Source organism: Sycon ciliatum, chromosome 1, assembly GCF_964019385.1.
Source record: "Sycon ciliatum chromosome 1, ocSycCili1.1, whole genome shotgun sequence".
NCBI lineage: Eukaryota > Metazoa > Porifera > Calcarea > Leucosolenida > Sycettidae > Sycon > Sycon ciliatum.
Genome location: NC_088643.1, coordinates 79,322,070 through 79,343,035, shown reverse-complemented (window position 1 = coordinate 79,343,035; position 20,966 = coordinate 79,322,070). Strand labels below are relative to the sequence as shown.

Sequence of the window (20,966 nt, the reverse complement as noted above, 5' to 3'; positions counted from 1 at the left end):
CTGGCCCTGGTTCAACAGATTTGTTGCTATGCTGGCCTACTATGTAGTGTTGATGTTCTCTAACCTTGCCCTGGTCTTGGCATTTCAATCTTGCATGATCTTGACCTGGCGGCTTCTGGTCTTGGGCAACATACACCAGTATGGCCCTATGGGCATAGCCATAGAGTAGTGACTAGTACAGTGCGTATCGGTTATAGTGTGGTCGTATACAAGAATATACTGCCTACAAGAATGAACACTCATTTTTTCATAATCATAACACCTATTTTATGTGTATATTTATTCTTACAAGCAGTATTATCGCATAGTAGAATATATCGGCCCTAAGAATGGATTTTGTGTAGCAAAATATGCCAGATTAGTGCAAAATGTATCGCCTGTAGTAATAACATCTGTGCTCTGTGCATGCTCAATACAATAATATTCAACACAAAAAGAGAGTTATGTCCAACTGAGCATTGGAGAATCACTTTTTCTGTCCAGTCGGACTCTTTCTTCCGACTTCTCTCCTCTGCTGCTCCGCAGTCGCCTAGCACGACCGCGAGTCTGATCCGTGTGTATCATGATTGTGTAGACCTACATGATTGTACGTGTCCACATGCCAAACATGTATTATGTCACATGTGCATATGATATGTCACACGTGATTTATCGTGTGTAAGAAATATCGGCAATAAGAATCAAATGTCGTTTTTCAAACACCCACGCTATAACCGATACCTACTGTACTAGTGTCGTATTGGTCTGCCGATTTTGTTATCCCGATCCCCAGAACTGGACATGTGGATCACTGCTGACACCAGGACACTGCAGAGCATGAGGTTATCATGGTTATGCCGTAGGTCTACGGCTTTTCAGCATTCTGTTACATACCAGTACCTGATGACCACGTGATTGATAAGAAACCTGCGGGGACGCAGATGTGCCCATAAATAATGCACAAACCAATGCAGTAACGCGACTATTTCGCTGATATCTCGCAGATCAACAGAACTGCTTGATCCTGCAACAACATAATCATTAGGCTCAAGCTAACTAGTAGTATAGTACTAGAAGCTCGTGTATTTTTTGCCCAATCACGATACACACTTCAACGGTGACTTGTGATGGTATTTCATTAGGCCGTTTCCCGATCCGAGCCTTGCAGCGAGAGCTCCGGTCACCGCTAGGACTGCAGGAGGACTGCGGCTTTGTATTGAATTGCGTTGAGGCGTGCGCAGCCTAGCCTCCTTCTGTTTCCACAGCACAGCGAGACATCGTGTGACCAGGCCCAGATCACTCTTGATGCTGGATGCTCAGTAGATGTTAGAAAAAGGCGTAGTGCTGGGAAAACTTGAATCCGCTCGGCAACTAATTACTTCGTTCAGCAGACGGGGCCGAATTGTGTTCCAGACAGTGTGCTCTCGGGTTGCGGGCAGTTATGATTCCCGCAACTGAATTTCGACGAGGCCTGGTACTCCTGGCCGGTATAGGTCTGCTGATTGCGACGTATGGTAGTGGTAGCGGCACTGTCGTGTGTCCTGGAGGTCGGACGGAGTGCGACGACGGAGAGACGTGCTGCCAGAAGGCGACCGGTGATTATGGCTGCTGCGGGGCGGTGAACGCTGTGTGTTGCAGCGACCTGGTTCATTGCTGCCCAGAGGGGTACTACTGTGATCCACACGCCCAGGAATGCAAGCGTAGTGGCACCGGACGACTACTTAGCCTGCCCTTCCTCAGGCTGGAGTCAGAGACGAGACACAAGCAGAGGAGCAAGCTCAACTCAGCTGATACCCTTATCATTGAAACGCCAGTGAACATGGGAACGCATGACAGAGATTTCATCACTGTGTCAAGAACAATGTGCCCTGACGGCCATGATTGCCCTGGCAACCAGACATGTTGCCTACAGAAAAATGGTATGTATGGCTGCTGCACGCTAGAGAATGCAGTGTGCTGCTCGGATGGTGTGCACTGCTGCCCAGCAGACTTCACGTGCACGCACAATGGCACGCACACTGGATGTGAACAAGAAGGCGTAGTATTGACACAAGCACATACCTTGTTCCTTACCGAGAAACTATGACAATGCGCAGAGCAATGCTTTCGGAACACATGCCGGCATGAAAAACAGGTTTGGTCTTGTTTGCATGCTGCTGTTACGTCCTGAAAAGAGATGTATCCCGTGACTGGGTACTGCCATGAATTCATGAAACCCGGCCATGGGGCTGTTTTCTACCCAGCTGAGCTTAGAACTTTTTGCCAAATGTTGAGAAGTATAGCATTGAGCTGCTCTTGGTGTATTGCTCACATTATCAAGTATAAGTTTATACAAAAGAAAAGGGACCAATGAACTACAAGTTACGCTATAATGTCCACTAACACCCCTATCCTTGGCTCTCCATCCGAGTCCATTATCAAGTATTATTATCATCGTAAAAAATATCATCCCATCACCGTGATGACTCATGCAGGGTAGTACAGATATGTGACACAGTGGGTTGCTACGACCAATACGGTACATAACTCCCAAGATTGTGCGACTGCCTGCACATTTTCTGCAGTGAGTTGGCGGCAGCATTTCACATCATGTTTAACACGATCCAGTAGACACGGTGCACACCAGGGTGTTGTAGCATATGGGGAGATGACACGAGATTAGTCATAGCACCTGAAACGGTGTGTGTTTCGACCCCGGATTTTGTTCAAAGTTGTCTGTGCAGCTCCCGATTGCGATCGCGGCCTTGACCTGCTAGCTGACCCCAACCGCGACCCAGTCCGGCAATGCCATGTGTGAGCATGTATTCTGAAATTGACCAAGCCCAAAGCCGGGGCTGTAGCGGGCAGCCCGGGGTTGACAGCCAACATCGTTTAGCATTACAGCCGCCCATGTTGTCTCCCGCCTAGATGCGACGGCTCTCTGGTGGTGCACACTGATGAAGTGAGCACAACCATGATGTGCAAAAACCTGTGGAATGGAACTTAGTAAGTGTTGACGGTGCATGCAGTTTATAAGTCACACGAGCAAACAGCTACGAGGGCAAAGCAACCACAGAGCAGTTTGTAGTACCCAAAGAGGCTTTGCATACAACCCGGTGGGCTGTAGAGTGCAGGAAGTGTGTACAGATTTGCCATGTGATCTGAAATTCTGCTGTAACAGACCCCATCGATATCGCCTGACTGCAGCTCAGCTGTGTGAAATCAGCTGCACACACTGGCGCGAGAGCTATGTACTCTTGCTACAACTGATATCACTGAACCCCCACCCCCTGAACTACATGTACTGTATACAGTGCCTTCACTGGGCATGCACGGTGATGCTAACTAGTGGGTCTGATTTGTCCCCAGCAGGCTGATAGCATTGATAAAACATCTTATCATTACCCGTTGGATTAGTCACGAGTGAGTACAAAAAAGTATTATAGCTCGTGAGACTTGAGCCATGTACATGAAATACTGCCATGATAGCAGAGAAATGTCACAGTAGCCTGTGTCCGAAATTAGACCTACTGTCACCACACCATGTACCAGTTGATCTGCAGCAGGGAGTTCATTGAGGTCCGTAGCATCCGGCCCCCGGGGCGGCCATGGCCGGACTTTGGGTATTTCGAAAAAGATTACCCGGGCCACCCGTGTGAAACGGGTTTTCGTTGCTTTCCGGTGGCAGGACGGACCCGTGACCTGAAACACCGGTGCTACCGGCGTGACGGCCCGGGGCTGGATCTGTATTAATTCCCCGAGTCATATTCTTATAGTCGGGGGGGGGGGGGGGGAGGGGAGGGGGTCTTGGTGGGGACGGTCCAGGCGGGGGTTGGAATCACTGATCGCTGGGGAAGTACATGTACCAGTTTTCTTAGTACTCCCGGCTGGTTGATCACCCCACAGCACTCACGCCATGCCTCTGGGGTCTCTGTGCTATCAAGACTCGGGCCTCATGATAACCGCCCTAGGTCCTGGGGGATTGCAGACTACGGGCCATTCAATGATTCAGTGACACCTGGCTGTACTGTAGCAAGGGTCCATTATAATCAGGGAGTACATGTATACAGGTGTACAATACCGGTATTGTACTACTCCCTGATTATAATAACCCGGACTCTTGGCGGTAAATACTATTTTTACGTGACGACAAAATGCAGATGCATGCATCACCGGTCACCGGCACCGTTTATCACTGCACTGCATTGACACCATGGATAGGGACTTCAATTGAAAAACCAAATTCGCGAGTTTCGCATAAAACGCTAGTTTTTCTAAACCGGGAAGGTGTGAGAAACACCCTGTGAAAATTTGAACCCAAAATTCCAAGGCAATCTAGAGTTATAGTCGATTGAAGATCGGAAAACGGGGGAGAAAGTAGTCACAGAAGTAATGCAAGTATGTATGTGAGCCGTGTGGTTTCCGTCCAGCACTGCACTATCTGGTACATACATGGCGATACAGGATGTGTGCATGCATGCAGTGTGCACGCATGCCGTGCGCGCCTACTTGCACAAGTCACACGTTTTCACCGTCACTGCTTCTACAGCGTGCGCGCAGTTCACTCGATTTTTTTCGTCTACCACCAGGAAATCGCCGTGGGCTGATTTCTGTGGTCATCTTCCTTCTACCGTGATAAAGCGCGAGCCTCAATGTTCTAGAATCCTCTTGGTTTAGGCTAATTCGAGGCCGCTGAACACGAAAATCGGGTGTTCTTCGTGGGGCCGAGTACGGATCTGGTCGAAATTAGTACTTCGAAGTGCATCCGCGCCAAGCGCGGAGGCATTATTTTTGGAAGCATGGCATGTGTGGCACCATTGGAAAGGTAATGACCTCAGCTACCTAAAAATAGCATCGACAAGGCCGAAAAGGCCGCGGGAGAAGATACTTGGGCCTCAAACTGCATCTCGAACTGCAGTCACGAGGCGCCCATTCACTTAAAGGGGAAGTTAAGGCAAAAATTAAAATTTCACCAGTTGTAGTCTTCGGGGTGCTGAGTCGAATGGTCTTGGTCCGAGGAAGCTGAGACGCTCCCTTCCTACTTGAATCCCAATCGAACTCGCGCACTTCCACCGAAACTGGGTGACTGCGCCCTACGAGATGGGGATTTGTATGCAAAATGTCACTAAAAAGTAAAAGCGCCATTTCGTTCTTATAAAAGCACGGATGACCGCGATTGGCCCATATGTTGTAGTCTTTGGGACGCTGAGTCGACTGGTTTTGGTCCGAAAGGCTGCGATGCGGCGTTCCTCCTTTATTCCCAATCGAACATGGTTGAACAAGCGGTCACGTGGTCCTGGGTGCCCAAATCACCTGGTCACCACGCCAGCAGGTGACAACTTTCACACCAAGGTTCAACTCGGGTTCAACTCGAGTGACAGGACTGCACCCAAAAAAGGTCAAACAGGCTAGTAAGTTGTACCCTGCAGGCACGGTGACCAGGTGACTGGTGTACGCAGGAGCACGTGACCGCTTCTTCAACCATGTTCGATTGGGAATAAAGGAGGAACGCCGCATCGCAGCCTTTTCGGACCAAAACCAGTCGACTCAGCGTCCCAAAGACTACAACATATGGGCCAATCGCGATCATCCGTGCTTTTATAAGAACGAAATGGCGCTTTTAGTGACATTTTGCATACAAATCCCCATCTCGTAGGGCGCAGTCACCCAGTTTCGGTGGAAGTGCGCGAGTTCGATTGGAATTCAAGTAGGAAGGGAGCGTCTCAGCTTCCTCGGACCACGACCATTCGACTCAGCACCCCGAAGACTACAACTGGTGAAATTTTAATTTTTGCCTTAACCTTTTGCGCCCTGGTGCTAAATCCCCTGATTCCTGCCACCGGCCGCCCTGCCATACGCAATAGTCCCAGTATGCATTTGAAAATTATCTAATTTCACTCACCAGTTTCGTAATTATTTCTTTTTGGTCGCATTGGAAAGCTACAGATGTTCTCTCTCTGAATATCGCCACTAGACACCCGGCAGGAGCAACAGAATCGCCTTCAAGCCTGTTGAGAGCTGCTCTATTGCGCCTGAGCGAGATTCTGTACCCACCTCCACAAATTTTATCGTTTCTCAATTTTTACTCAACGTAGAACGATGATTCAAAGTCCTGCAGACCACTTTCACAAAGTGCACGTGACCTGACGCCCACGGCGCAGCGTAAGGCAAAAGACTCGGGTTTTTGTGCTGTTTGCACATCATTTTGTATTGAGAACAATTGCTATCGTTGACATTTCCTTTCTCTCCCCGACATGGCATCCCTCAAGGAGCTTGTCGAGGCAGTGCAGTCTCAACAGGGTGATGTCGACAAGTTGAGGAAACGCTTGGAGTCAGCAAACGTGCCTGTGCTGAAGGAGCTGTGCAGACATTTCAAAATTGTCCACAGCAATAAGAGGAAAACTGAGTTGGTGGAGACCCTTGTTGGACTTGCTGAGACGTCTTCTGCAGCCTCAGCGCCGCCACATGTTGCGCCAGAAGCGTCCGCGAAAACAGTGGAGATCACGGCAGAATTGGAAGCCTTGCCAACGTATGATTCTGTCTCGTGTTGGGTACACGATTTCCTTATTGATAATTTTATTTACGGGGACATATACACGTACCTCGTGGAAGTGAGGGACAAATCCTCGTCTGACCGTCAGCGCAGCAACTTCAAGTCACTGAAAGGCTATAGCTATTTCACCAGCGGGTGGGTTTCCAATGTGTGGATGTGCTGCCCTGATCCCGTGAAGCCCCAGTACATCTATGCTAGAGGGCATGTGCACCAGTCTTATCCGTCACGGGAGAAATCGGCCTACCCAGTTTTTATTACTATGTCGCCTCAAGGGGCTGTGTATAGTGCCAGGTGCAAGTGTGCTGCTGGACTGGGTGAGAGCTGCAGTCATGTCGCCGCGCTCCTGTTCTACCTCCTGGACTGTAAGGAGAAAGACGCCACAACAATACAGGCAGACGCAACATGCACTGGACGCTTGATGTCGTGGCATCGTCCTCCACCCCAGCTATCGGTACCTGCTGTCCCGTTGGCGGACGCTGTGTTTGAGGCCACTGCCTATGGCAAGGAATCCCGCAAGGTCTGTGGAGGTTCTCTGTCCACCTTTGAACCGAGAGCTGCTCAAGACCTTGCTGTGGACGACCATTGTGTCCAGGAATTACTGGATACATTTGCATCAAAGCTGCCAACATCTGGCTTGTTCCAATTCTGGAACCACCCATCTTTGGCCAAGAAGCATGCTATGCACACTTTGGACAAGCAGGCTAAGCAGTTGGTTATTTCACGACACCCTAGGACAGATCAGTTCAGTGATGACCTGGATGAGGATGTTGTTGTGGGGATGTGCACTGATCTTGCTAATGATAGCTCCATTGACAGCAGCCTGGCCTCCTATATCGAGAGTGTCACGAAGAAGCAGTCAAGATCGCCACTTTGGCGTGACATTCGGGTTGGCCGCATCACTTCCTCTATTTTTCATGTCATCGTAAACCGTAGGGAGACTACATCCCCAGACAGCTTGGTGAAGACGATCATGGGTTACTCCAACATGCCGAAGACAACGGCTATGCAATGGGGTATTATGCATGAAGCAAAGGCCGTGGAGGACTACTTGCGACTTGTGAATTTTGGTTTTGAGTCAGATATTGCCGTACGTCACATGCCATCAGGTGTTACTCTCTATCAAGAGTACTCCTTCATCGGTGCTTCTTCCGATGGACTGCTGTACGATCCTGCTTCGTCTGATCCGCATGGCCTAATTGAGGTGAAATGTCCCTTTTCAATTGATGGCGTGTCCATTAACAAGATGTCTCCCGCGGCCATCTGCAACCAGTTTGGGCATAAGTTTTGCTTGACTAGAAGCGACGGAGGCAAGTTGCTATTGCGAAGAACTCACAAGTTCTACACGCAGGTGCAGGGAGAATTGGCCGTGATGGACAAGGAGTGGGCAGACTTCGTCATGTGGACCGACGCGCCTTATCCCACCAATCTTCACATTGAGAGGATATTTCGTGACAGTGTACTGTGGAATGATACTTTGCTACCGAAGTTGAAAGCTTTCTACATCAGCCATGTCTTACCAGAGATCCACTCCAGGAAGCTGTTCGCTGAACATCAGAAGTCAACAGCTGCTGCAATGTTATCGCCAGTATCATTGCCTGCTGCAATGCCCTCGCTGGCTATGCCTATCGCTGTGCCGTCACCTGCTGCAGTGTCGTCAGTTGCTGCAGTGCCGTCACCTGCTGCAGTGTCGTCGCCTGCTGCTGTGCCAACACCTGCTGCAGTGCCGTCACTTGCTGCAGTGTCGTCACTTGCTGCAGTGTCGTCACCTTCAGCACCATTGCCTGTTGCGGGTCGGTCACCTGCTTTGTCTCAGAAGTTGGCACCTCGTATTGCATGTTGCTCTCAAACGTGTGCGTTCCCTGGGCTTAAACCAAAGGCATGTCGTAACAGCCACTGCGCACATTATTTTCATCATATATGCACAACTGATGATATGGGGAACTACTGTATGCATTGCTTTGTCGATACCGATGATCTGTAGGAAGATCTTAGACTGGTTGAACAGTATTGGTACGGACTCTTGTGAAACCTGCGATGCCCGCATCACGCCTTTTATCCTTTTTCAATTAATGTTTTGCTGTTTCCCACACGAGAACACACTTTTCTTGTTGTAGTTTAAATCTTTAATTCGGTTGAACTGTTTCGGCACCTGATGCTGTGCTGCGGTGCCAACCTGCTATGTCCATGCCAATTCCTCATGTCATTAGAGTTCTTTTTGTTTCACGGAGAAGGCAGAGAGCCCGAACGTGCCGGGTTTAATAAAAAAGAAAGAATAAAATTAGAGGTGAGTGTCTGTTATCCGGCACCCTCAAGCTCAGGACTGGACAATGGACACTGTTTGATAATCTGGATGACTGAAACTACATAGCCATCTTGTGTTCACACATCAAAAGGACTGTAGAGAGTGTCTTTTGCCTGTATTTTGCATGCTCTGTTACTATCCTGAGACACTGGTCGTGTTCAACTATAGACTCGCTTGTATGCGACCGCAACGATGTTCAATGTCTTGATTCTTGAAGTATATGGGGACAGTGATCATAATAATTATACAGTGTGTGAGCCAGCACTGCGTTGTTTGACAACTGACATGGTGGATGATGGACCACCGGATAAATGACATGCAACTGTATACTAAGAAAAAGGAAATCATGAACCACATATTCACTGGCGGAGGGAATGGAAAAGGGATCACAGCGTTAATTAATGAAGAACCCTACACCACCACAAACGCAAATGCCAAGTAACGTTAGTCTCTTCGCTGCAAACCAGTTTAATTTCAATGAGATTTGGGCCAGAAGCCATCATCAGGATGGAGTCGAAAACTGGTGAAGTGGATCAAACAAAACAAAATGAAATGCTTTTCGACATACGCGATGAAAGTACAAGTACAACATCATTGAATGATGCCTCTTTCACACACTCAGGCACACACACACACACAAACACACACACATGCCCCCCCCCCCCCCCCCCCCCGCACACACACACACACACACTCATGCACACACAGGTGTGAATAACGAATGAAGAAGCCAAGAAACAAACAAACTAACAATACACCACGACTTGCAGTGTCACAATGTGAAAGAGCTGTGTGCTCAGCAGTACCGCTGCTGGCAAAATTGAAAATGTAATGAAGCACTGGTGACTGACAATGGTGCGAACCTCAGTGCTCATCTGCGACCAGAGGATCAGAAAAATTTGTGACGAGAGTGCAGACTGTGACGATGTCATTAGCAATAGGGGCAAGTGTGATGGGGAGTGTCCCGCGTAAAATCCGGAAACACCGAAGACGGGCAATTGCTCGTTCAACGTGAATACGAAGGGCAGCAATTCTGCGTGTATCGTCCACTTCCTGGGCAGTGAACTGGCTTCGTTGTTGGCCCAGGAATGGTGGGATGTTGAGAGTGGCACGTTTAGGCAGGAGAAGATCCCGAATTTCGAAGCCTTTGTCCGCCATTACATTATCACCATGCTCGATCAGATCAAGAAAGCCACTGTGAGACACAATGAACTTGTCTGACGCACGTCCAGTGAACAACTTGGATAGATATATGACAACGCCACCAGGGCTGATGCCAATCAGAGCTTTGAACGTCGAGTGGTTCTTGTAGTGAGAGAACATCTGGCAGTTCACACGGAGAGCAGATGGACGCTCAATAAATAGTTCAAAGCAGTCAATTATTACTCTAGTGTTAGGATACTTTGCAAATTGTGGTGGGGTGTGGAAGCGAACCTGCTCAGCAGATGGCCAGGGAAAGAGTAAAGCCAACTCCTTCGACAAGAACACTATCCACGTTGTGAAGATCTTCGAGAAGTAGGTGGCAGAAATGCCGAACCGGAAGCAAACATCTTCCACCAGCAATCCTAGCCTCAGCCGCATCATGACAGCCAGAAACTCATCTACTAACTCCAGCTGCCTACTAGCATACTGCATCGTTAGCCGACCTGTCACACCTGTTGCGGAACGAAGCGCTTCTTCTTTCTGACCGCGCCAGATATGGAGGCGCCCAGCTTTCCCAGACAGGTAATGGAAGAAGGAAATGAAGGCGGCGTACGAAGGGAAACCAGTGTTGAAACGAACCAGTTTATCCTTGCCTTCAAGGTCATGTGCCGAGATAGACTGCTTGCGGCTGGCTGCTGCTCTGTAGGTGTCCAGCTCACTGGTTACCTCACAAGCGTGTGTCTCCAATTGGTGGACACGGAACTCCAAATGCCGGATACGTGCCGCAAGCCCATCAGTGGTCTCCGGCAATGGGGCATGAATTACAGGACCTTTATCAGCACTGACAGGTTCAGATTGAGGTAATTCCTCTGGTTGAGCAGCAAAAGCAGCAGCAGCTTCATCCGGCTGATCTCCCTTCCTCTGTTCCCTTCGGAATTGTCGCTTTTTTCTGGCATCAGCTTGAACAGCTCGCTCTTCAGTTTTGGGCTTGCTATCCACAATTGTCGGGATGTAGTCCACGTCATGTGGAGAGTCGGAGGGTTCTTCAGTCAAAAAATGCTTCCCGCAAATGCGCATACCATCGGATGGCCACCAGCCAACTGGACGACGATGGCAAACTGAAGCTATCCACATCTGACATCGTTCTCGATCTGATTTTGGAAATCTAAAAAAGCGGTAAGGACAGTCTGCTGAAGCACGATTTGCACAGCTGTCCGCAGCGCAGGACGACGGCATGGTTGGTAACACCGAGGAAATAATTCCAAACACCTACACGGCCTTCAAAACGATGAGAGAAACAATACAATATCCACAAACAACTAAATTCTAATAGCTTTCAGTACAGAAACAGTGCATCTTTTGAATTCTTTTGCCTTACGCTGCGCCGTGGGCGTCAGGTCACGTGCACATTGTGAGAAAGGTCTCATAAGCTCAAGCGATTCATTTGATCTCTACTTCGCATGCGCCGTGCAGCGATGAGTCACTGGGAAAGTCCCCGTTTGAGGCACGCCGACGCACTTTGAAGCGCTCTGCGTACAAATTTTCGAAACAATTTCAAGCGTATCCGTGTTTCGTTCTTCGATACTCAGTGATTCCGCACCGCGCTATATCAAACGACATACCACTGGAAAGCTTATTCTCTCACCTTTCCAATGAGCCATCATTCGCGACAATCGGATAAAGGACAATGGAGTTACGACAATTTGAACAATGATGTATATGCACTGTACAAGTATGCGCTTCTACTTGACGCACATATGCGGCATCAGGAAATCAGGGTATGACGTTTTGACGCACATGTGCGGCATCAGTCCGGAAAGGGTTAACTTCCCCTTTAAGTCTTTGTACAGGTGAGCTGTGACTGCACTTTTCGCTTTTCTGTGACCGGAACTGAACTCCCTACCATGGACACGGCCAGCCCAAGGAGTTATTTTAGTACTCCCTCATGTCAGAAGTAAACCATGTAAACAGCGCCACGAAGGCTTTGCCCTACTGCAAATTTTTGTAATACTGCATTCAAACAAGATCACTGATCAGCTTCACGAAGAAGTAAGCCCGCACACATATCGTGTGGTCTGGGTGGTGGTGTTACCTGATTGTAGTGATTTTCCTAGTTTTTTTCAGGTACACACATGCTATCACTTAGACTTTGGCCTGGCGAGCTCTTCAGTTGCACTTGGCTTTCAGCTCATTTTCGATCCACGCCAGGGGTTTGTGCTAGCAGGAGCTGGTTACTCTGCGAATCATCATCTGAGACAGACTTTGAAATGTCTTGACTTTGTAGGAGAGTTCCTTTTTTTACACATGTGATTTGTTCAGCCCAGCAAATTTCCGGCGTTTGAATTCGCCTATTGCATTTTTAAAGAAGCCATGTCTCTGATAAACATTCGAAGCAGTGTCACCAGTAGTGTAAACAAGTTTCTGAAGAAGCAGGATACGGTGAGGAGATTGCTTTTATCAGTTTACATTTTGACGTATAATTATAGCTGAATACCAGCATATTCCAAATTCAGCCTAATTCATGTACTTTTTCTTTCAGGTATAATTTCAGAAAGTTAAATCTCAAAATTGAGAGAGCTGTATAAACGTTCAGATTCATTACCAATTCTCTCTTGAATTCAGGGTTGAAGCCTTTTTGAATGGTACATGCGCGCAGACACACAAACACATGTATCGTTGGTCGTGTACTAGTACACACAAAGACACCCCATCAGTGCATGTACACAGAGTGCACTGATGCCCAGGTTGATCATTTCCCTGAAGATGCCCAAGGAACCCAATACCGTAAAAGCCCGTAATAAGGCCCTGGGCGGAAACGTTAGTGAGGGTCCAGAACATGGGCGTCAATTTGGGCCTGGACGCTAATGTGGGCCTGGGCGTTATTTCGGATGAGCGAAATCAGATTGATTTTCACATCATGCCGTACTACTGCATGTACAAATCCGGTGAGCACAGTGTGCTGTACACTAAGTTATATTACAGCACCGTACATACATATGGAGCTGTGCATGCACTGCACTGTGTAATGGACCTGTGCTTTCGCCCATGGGCGTTTTACACGGAGGTGGGCTAGAAAATGGGACAAGAGTGTTGACACTGGGCACCTGGGCGTGTACACGGGTAGTGGGTGTTGTAATCCATTGAAAAAAAAGGAAGAGTGTGTTGCTCCCTAGATGGGAGCTCGCAGTTTTCCTGCCGACTTGAATTCTCACTTGACTGACTCATGACTGTCAGCCAGAGCACACGAGAAGTCCATCGAACCGTCCACTCGGCAAACCTGCAAGAAAGCACCACTCCCTGCTCAATACACAGCGTTTTGGGGAATTCACCCCTCCTCAGTTGAGCTTGAGTAGGCTGAGGAAGATTGTGCCTGAAGAGCACCACTTATATAGTGCTCTCCAGGCACAAACATCACCAGGGATACAAACTTACAGAGACGCTCCGTTTCCAGCGCGACAAACACCTCGTGAACACCAGATAGCAGCGTGAGTCAGTGTCGCTCATGGAGGTGCTGAACAAGCGCTGAGGACCGTTGGCCATTCACAACGTTGTTGCCTCCAAACCATCTAATTCGCAAGCCCGCACTGGGGACAACAGTGTGAAGAAGAGGTGTAATCCATTGAATTGGTTCTTTTGCAATGAGAGACCGAGAGGAGCCAGACTAAAAAAAAGGGTGGAAGTAGTAATACTGCACTTTCTCCTGGTGTTCTGTTCTTGCAGCAAGATGGTGGTGCTGCTGCTGCCACAGCCTCCCCTAAGCGTGATGAGCCGGCACAGCTATCCACCGTAAGTACATGACTGTACACCTTAGAGATGGAAAGGATGTTTTCCTGTTGCTGCATGTGTTGTCACAGTGAAGTGCATGTTGTGTGCGCACCTTATTGCTGTGGAATGCTTGAAGATGGTAGCCATAGTGAGCTAAAAAACCAACCCATAGCTTTTGCCAGCACCCACAGTGGTGGATATCATGTTCCAGTAGGATCACATGGATGTGGTCCTTACATAGAACTCTCTTGTGTCCTCCAGTGCAAGCCATCATCTGGTTGGTCACTGTTGGGTCTCTAAGAAGACGTACACGAGATGCAGCTGTGCTACTGCATGGACTAGCACTAACGTTAAGTGTCAAGCGCTTGCAAAGGGTTCACAAATCGAACGAGCAATGATAGAGCTGAGGTTTCTTGTCCGTTTTAGGTAGCACTTCCGACTACTGGATTACTTCAATAGCACGTAGCGACCCTGGATTCACTTGTATTTTTCAGACTCGAGGGAGCTCAAAACATGCTTCTATGTCCTACATAGACAGTTAAAAAGTTCTAGAAACATGATCTCTGATTTTCTTTTCATTGGTCACGGTGTTCTGGTGTTTGTTCAGGGTTTCATCTGTCCAGATTGCATGCAGTCCTTCTTCACAGCACAGGGTCTGTCAGTGCACTTTGAAGAGGCGCACGGTATCAAGGTACGTGCTATACACACGCTGCTTGTGAAGAGAGTGCAGCGTTTTTGTACTGGTATTCTCAGCTACTACTATTCTGCTATCTTTTAACTTGCGCTCCTGGCCAGCTGGTTGACATCTGTCCATCCACACCTGTTTTTGTCCATTATTTATCCCTATGCCCCGTCTTCTTTTATTGCGTCCAGGTCGTTGCATGAATTAGGAGGGGAAGGTATGGATTATAAAGCAAGAGAGAGAGAGAGAGAGAGAGAGAGAGAGAGAGAGAGAGAGAGAGAGAGAGAGAGAGAAAGAAGAAGGTAAACGGTTGAATGTTCGAAAATACGGGAGGAGCACTCTCCCACAGCCAGCTACCGTTTTGTCTTGACTGTTGTTGCCCGTGGTCTTGAGCGGTGGCAGTTTGACCGCGCCCTGTTAGGGGTCCGCTCCTAGAGAATGAGTACCCAGCTTATATATGGCCCTGACCTGACCTCCGAAAGGGTGTGAGCATGGACCGTACGTACTCTTTACAACACAGTATGTCGTGAGAAGAGCCTACTGCTTGCTCGACCGCGTGGCTATCAGCTGCTCCATATGACGAAATGAGTAGAACTCAGACTGAATGTGCGCACAGTACTGACAGCTGGTGACTCGGTCTCTGTACGACCCTGCGGCGTAGGCACAAGCCTGTCGCGAGAGGGAGTGCATGCCTGCTCAACCTACGAGATCACCAACTCTCTCATGGGACAAACCGCTTCTGCTCCAGCTCAGAAAATGGACTTTAGCTTTGGCTGCCAGGACCTTAGGTCATGCGTGGCACCTACGGTCACCCTTTGTGATACCCATTCTCGTTACAGGACGCTTTTCTTCCTCTTCCATGTAGTTGTATTCCGATATTGACTTTGAAGAATGTGCCCTCATGTTTTGTTTGTTTGTAGATGGACGACTCAAAACCATCACCAAAGATACCAAAGGCCAGTGCCAAGGCTGCAGTTGCACCATCTATAGCCAAGGAGCTATTGGAGTTGGTAAGCATTGAGAAGAAACCGTACACTTATGGATTTCTGCTTCTCGATTAGAACTCATTTTGTACGTTGTGGATCTGTTTTGTCATCTGTTACCTCGTAGTCTGCATGCCCGCCGTCTGTTTGCTCATCCATCCTTCTGTCTGTGTCTGTGTGTGTGTTGTGGTGTTGTGCTATGCTCGTATGCAGGACGTGTAAGTGAATCGAGCTGTCGCACTCCTGATCATCGTTCCCAGGAAATGATTATTTTTCTTCAATCAACCTCATCATTATCATTTTCTTGCCTGCCTCCACATGGGCAATAATACTTGCACGGCCAGTCTAATGCCGTGAACATACATGTAGGTATAGTTTTCATTTTCAAGGGCTGACACCGACTTTGGTGAGCAATCCTGCACGGTGTACCCGTATTTGCCATTGTGACAGTGGCAGTGTTGGTGGCAGTGTTGGTGCTGCTGGTGGCATGCACGGTGAAGCTGAAGGTGATGCTGTTTTAAAATGAGCTCACACTTTGTATGATCACTGTTAAACATTGTTGCAATGACAATCTTGATAATTATGCAAGGCATATTGTTCTGGTATTGAACTCTTTTTTGTTCTTCTCTCGCATTTAGATCATCGGCCAGTCTCGATCAATTACGTTCTACAATCACTGGACTGCGCGCAGCTGTCAAGGTATACATATGTCATGAATGATCGAATGGAATAATGGATCACTAGTTTTTTGTAATACATGTACTTCGAAGTAGAAAAACATCTGCTTACCGAGACAATGATTGGACCCCACTGTCATGTGCATTCATACACCACATTTTCTACCAGCTAGTCGCATATGCACGTGTCATGGATGGTTGAGGGGAGGGGGCATGACCAAATTCATCCTGATCCGCTGCACGAGCTCGTCATATTTTTTATCGGTTTCCAACCAGTTGCTTTTGTGTGTGTGGTGTGTGTGTGTGCTTGCTTGTGCGTCTGTGTGCTTGCTTGTGTGTGTGTGTGTGTGTGTGTGCTTGCTTGCTTGTGTGTGTGTGTGTGTGTGTGTGTGTGTGTGTGTATGTGTGTGCGTGCGTGTGTCCGTGTGTTGTCGTATCATGGTATCCTGTGCAGGAGGAGCGCCTCTACTCCACTGCAGTCAAGCAGCACATGGAGCAGGTTGATGTTTCGGCGAGTCGTAAAGTGCAAATGAAAGAAGAGGTACGGCATCGCACATTTGTCATTTGTTGAATGCATGTCCTATGAAAGTACAGTGCTGGCAACTGAAATCCGACCCCCTGGCCGGCGCGCCGCGCCGCCCAGGGGGTCGGATTTCAGTTGCCAGCACTGTACTAATTAGTCCCATAAGGCATTACTAGCATTAGTCTCTTGTTATGGCTAGACTATAGTGCATTGATATCTCTCTTGATGTGCATGTAATAGCTTTGATTGTTTTCTGTATGAATCTGTGTTTGTATATGTATACATTTTTTTAGCTTGATTCCTGCGTTGATGACCGTCAGCCATCGCTGTGTTCTATATCGCTTGTTTTCTTTGCGGCGTGCGCGTTTCGTCTTCAGGAACTGCGGACTATCAAGAAAATGTTTGAAGATGCTGAAGAGCAGCGAATGAGAGGTGTGTGCATTCTTGCATATTTTCATGCTTGCTCTCAATGTTTCCTCTCAATAGTTACAGGTCTGCTCTCGATATAATAACTCTCACTTGTACATAAACCTCGCTAGTACGTAAAAAAATCAAATCCCACGCCGAAACAGCATCACTCCCATACAAATTTTGTTCTACACAACATAATCCTACATACCGTATTATCTCTAATATAAGCACGGTCCTTTATTTTTTCAATGTACCTCCGCCCCGTGCTATTAATGGAGACGTTCCTTTATTGGAGACTGTTCCATTGTTATTTCAACCTCATTTCAGAGGCATGTTGCCATGCCAAATTCATGTCAGACACACACATTTCAGGGTTTTTTGCCGGTACAGATAATGAATGTACACAGTGTGCTTATAATGGAGACTGAGCACTTTATTTTTTGAATGCCGCCCCAAGGTGCTATTATTGGAGACTGTGCTTATATTAGAGATAATACGGTAACATAAACCTCGACATAACACACGCTACAGCGCGGTCCCGACGTGCGCACTCTCGATACAACATAAATTCATGTGCACGGTACGATCAAGCGGTAGCCTTAGCTAGGTAGTTTAGGCCAGTTAAAGTCCTATATAACGTAAACCTCGGCATAGCACACCTTACGGCGCGGTCCCCGAGTGGCACAATCAAGCTGTAGCCGTAGCTAGCCAGTTTAGTCCTATTGTGCATACATGTATATTCTGCGGCATTGATGGTATCTGATGTCGATGGTGGTACAGTGTGTATATGTTTGCACGGTTGAACCCGCCTTGTAATACCCTTCATTTTGAGGTACATCTTGTATTTTACACACGGTTTTCTACATGACTTAACTCTCGATATAACATAATTTGTGCGTGGTCCCAGAGACTACGTTATATGAAGAGTAGACCTGTATTGGATTCGGTGTGCTTTGTACAAACACTGGGTACAATATGTCATGTGGGCTTCGGATTTCTGCGTGCGTGTGTGTGTGTGTATGTGCGCGCGCGCGCGCGCGCGCGTGTGTGTGTGTGTGTGTGTGTGTGTGTGTGTGTGTGTGTGTACATGTGTGCTTGCTTGCATATGTTTTGTATGGTATCTAGTAACAAATGAAGTGGATGATTTGAAATCAGTCATCACCTTGCTGAAAGAAGGATCTAAGGAAAAGATTGTACAGAAAGCAGCGGAGCTGGTAAGACGGCTCTTAGCATCTGATCACGTGCTGAACACTTGGATTACATTGTATTTCCGTCTTCTGTGACTGGTAATAGGCGCTTTGCCAGTAATAACATGAGTACCAGCTTGACATGTTTGTATGGCACATCTCTCTAGCCTTCATAAATAGTCTTTGTTACTTGTGACTAGTATGTAACACATGTATACAGGCACAGAGAAGGGAAACGGAAGCTTTCTTATTGCTGCTCAGAGTTTCACACGTTAGCGATAGCCATACAGCGCTAATACAATCATGTAGATGTGTTTCAATAACCGACGAGGAGACAATAATTATGTAAAGAGAAAAAGGACCTATAAGTTACTAGCTGTGACTAACAGTACACCAAGGTAATGAGATAATATACAGTCAGATAGTGCGACAACAAGGCACAAAACTGACAGGGGTATTGATTATTGAGACATTCAACGACCTGACACCTAGCTCCAACACATCTACGAAGCGCAAACCAACAACCTTCCAACTTGGTAGGCTCAGGTGCGGAAAGTTCCAGTGATGGGAAGGGATGCGCCATGAAGAAGTGCATGAGCTATGTCCCTCGGCAACACACCCCTCATTGGAACTCTCCGCACCTGAGCCTTCCAAGTTGGAAGGGGTTTGCGCTTCGTAGATGTGTTGGAGCTAGGTGTCAGGTCGTGGAATGTCTCAATAATCAATACCCCTGTCAGTTTAGTGCCTTGTCGTCGCACTATCTGACTGTATATTATCTCATTACCTTGGTGGACTGTTAGTCATAACTTGTAACTTAGAGGAGACAATCGTCGCAAAACAGCAATAAATAAGATGACTTCCAGATCTTTTTCTCGTGACCATCATCAGTGGAACTCCGTCACGTAGTACTTCCTCCGCGTCATTAAAATTGTCGCTTCCCAGAGCAATTTTTTAATCTTTTTTATCCGCTCGAAGGGCAAAGAAATCAGCTAGAACTGGAGGCAGAGCATTGTCGACGGACCAATCTTTAGTTTGTGGACTCCCGCTTCGCTGCACTTGCAGCTTAGGTCGACGTCTTCATCAGAGTGTGAGGCGGAACCCCTCAGCCATCAACACTACGCTGAACAAGACGCGCGTTCAAATTAAGTACTAGAAACTTCGTTTTCAAGCGATCCATGCCTCCAGGTGGCAGGCGATGACGGCGAACTAGCATTTTCAAGTACACTGTAACGACCTTCCAGCGGGATAGGGTAAGCAGTTCCGCACCTTGGCAAGCACTTCGCTGATTTTGTTGGTGTTTTCAGGCCTGCTACCTTCGCAGCAACATGCGCCACATGTAGCACGTTTTAGGAATTTGAGAACACTTTCTTCTTGCCATTCTCAACTTCAGCATTTCGAATTCAGGAGGGAAACCAGGATTCTTATACCCGGGTTTGCAGTCTTGATAAATGCGCACGCGAAAGATGTGGGACGGCACAAACTCCAGAAAAACGATGCGCACTCTGGGGCGGAATAGTGCGGAGCGCGATGAATTTGTTTGGTGCGCAAGAGAGCTCCGACAAAGTCCGAGACGACCACGGCTTCAGTAACAAGTAGACATTGTGCAGGAAGGATCGCACCCTATGTTCGAACACAGAAAACAGCAATTCCGACAGTCTGACTAAGGTTGCGTTTGGTTGGGCATTTCAGAATGTAAATGACAACCATTCTGGAATGGGAATGGGTAAGAATCACCTGACCAAACAAACGTGCCAGAATCAACTAGGAGTCACTTGACATACCAATTCCATGTCGTTGTGGAACGGCGGCTCTCTTCTCTTTTACCCGACTCTAGTTTCCTTGAGAGAGTCAAGGTACTTCTGAGTGCATGATTCGAGGCACTTGAACCAGATGCTACATTGTTTGGCTCGTGGCAACCATTATCATTTTTGATTCCGGAATGAGAATGCTCATTCCAGCATGTGAGGTGGAATGATCATTCTCCAAAAAGAATCATTCTCAGCGATTCCCATTCTGGAATGGGACCAACCTAACGCACTTGTTTGACCAACCAACGGGCGAGAATGATTCCGAGTGATTCCGAGTGATTCCCATATGGGAATGTGACCAACCAAACGTAACCTAAGACGAACAAGTCACAAACATTGTGATGTGCGAAGCGACAATTTTAATGACGCGGAGGAAGTGTGCAATAACTACAACAATCGATTATATAGCTACTTGGTAGAATGATTTCGCAGGCAGAGTAAGAATATGGCAGCTAGCAGGTACAAATCACATTATGTGTTGGTTCTAAATTCTTGTCTTGGGAGTGCTCTCATAGTTGCTGGTATGCAGTAGGTGTGAAAATTGAAAAGGAAAGTTTCCATAGGTGACCTGGGTGGATATGGTTCAGTTGTGCAATTTCCGTTTCCCACTGGAACCTGCACCAGATTGCTTGCTGCCTGGCTCTTTTAATGCCCGTCTTGTTCTGTTTCGGTCTTTTTGTTGACTTTCCCTTTGTTCTGCTTAGGCCATTGAACGTGCTAATCTGCGGTCGCAGCTGGACGACACACTCAGTCGCAACATCGGCTTGAACGAAAATGTCACACAGCTGCAGGTACGAAATTTGGGAAACACGTTAGGGCCAGTGTGCGCTTTGTCCAGTATCTTGGGAGTTGAAACTCCAGGTCTTTAGATTTTTTGTGAAGGAGTGCTTTCTGCTCGTTCTTGTTCTGCAGAGTACCATCATTGACAGGGAGAATGACTGCAAAACTCTCAAAGTCCAACTGGACAGCAGGTG

The 20,966-nt window shown here is 47.6% G+C and overlaps 4 protein-coding genes across 4 annotated transcripts in view; 3 read left to right on the top strand and 1 right to left on the bottom strand.

Annotated features, from left to right (window-relative positions):
* The first annotated feature begins 961 nt into the window (after nucleotides 1-961).
* LOC135805696 (progranulin-like) lies at nucleotides 962-2,448 on the top strand. The gene has a single exon (XM_065319782.1). It carries the CDS (start codon nucleotides 1,421-1,423, stop codon nucleotides 2,063-2,065), a length of 645 nt encoding a protein of 214 aa, XP_065175854.1. The 5' UTR covers nucleotides 962-1,420; the 3' UTR covers nucleotides 2,066-2,448.
* A 7,229-nt stretch (nucleotides 2,449-9,677) lies between these two features.
* LOC135807808 (uncharacterized) lies at nucleotides 9,678-11,192 on the bottom strand. Its single transcript, XM_065321255.1, has one exon. The coding sequence runs from the start codon at nucleotides 11,190-11,192 to the stop codon at nucleotides 9,678-9,680; it is 1,515 nt and encodes a 504-aa protein (XP_065177327.1).
* Nucleotides 11,193-12,013: 821 nt separating this feature from the next.
* Nucleotides 12,014-15,479, top strand: LOC135805695 (uncharacterized). The gene is made up of 4 exons (XM_065319781.1): nucleotides 12,014-12,395; nucleotides 13,677-13,742; nucleotides 14,329-14,412; nucleotides 15,324-15,479. Exons 1-4 carry the CDS (start codon nucleotides 12,327-12,329, stop codon nucleotides 15,462-15,464), a joined length of 360 nt encoding a protein of 119 aa, XP_065175853.1. The 5' UTR covers nucleotides 12,014-12,326; the 3' UTR covers nucleotides 15,465-15,479.
* Nucleotides 15,480-16,006: 527 nt separating this feature from the next.
* LOC135805693 (early endosome antigen 1-like) overlaps nucleotides 16,007-20,966 on the top strand; it is a 53,322-nt gene continuing 48,362 nt past the window's right edge. The window contains exons 1-6 of the mRNA XM_065319779.1: nucleotides 16,007-16,085; nucleotides 16,518-16,604; nucleotides 16,964-17,018; nucleotides 18,123-18,211; nucleotides 20,697-20,783; nucleotides 20,905-20,963. Of these exons, the coding sequence (XP_065175851.1) occupies nucleotides 16,554-16,604; nucleotides 16,964-17,018; nucleotides 18,123-18,211; nucleotides 20,697-20,783; nucleotides 20,905-20,963 (341 nt within the window). The 5' untranslated portion in view covers nucleotides 16,007-16,085; nucleotides 16,518-16,553. The remainder of the gene's footprint in view (nucleotides 16,086-16,517; nucleotides 16,605-16,963; nucleotides 17,019-18,122; nucleotides 18,212-20,696; nucleotides 20,784-20,904; nucleotides 20,964-20,966) is intronic.

What these genes read in the sequence shown, in the direction of transcription:
- LOC135805696 (XM_065319782.1), top strand. Translation starts at nt 1,421, where the DNA reads ATGATTCCCGCAACTGAATTTCGACGAGGCCTGGTACTCCTGGCCGGT.
- LOC135807808 (XM_065321255.1), bottom strand. Translation starts at nt 11,192, where the DNA reads ATGCCGTCGTCCTGCGCTGCGGACAGCTGTGCAAATCGTGCTTCAGCA.
- LOC135805695 (XM_065319781.1), top strand. Translation starts at nt 12,327, where the DNA reads ATGTCTCTGATAAACATTCGAAGCAGTGTCACCAGTAGTGTAAACAAG. An exon ending in AGCCGGCACAGCTATCCACC is followed by an intron (nt 13,743 to 14,328) that starts GTAAGTACATGA and finishes GTGTTTGTTCAG; the next exon opens with GGTTTCATCTGTCCAGATTG. An exon ending in AAGAGGCGCACGGTATCAAG is followed by an intron (nt 14,413 to 15,323) that starts GTACGTGCTATA and finishes GTTTGTTTGTAG; the next exon opens with ATGGACGACTCAAAACCATC.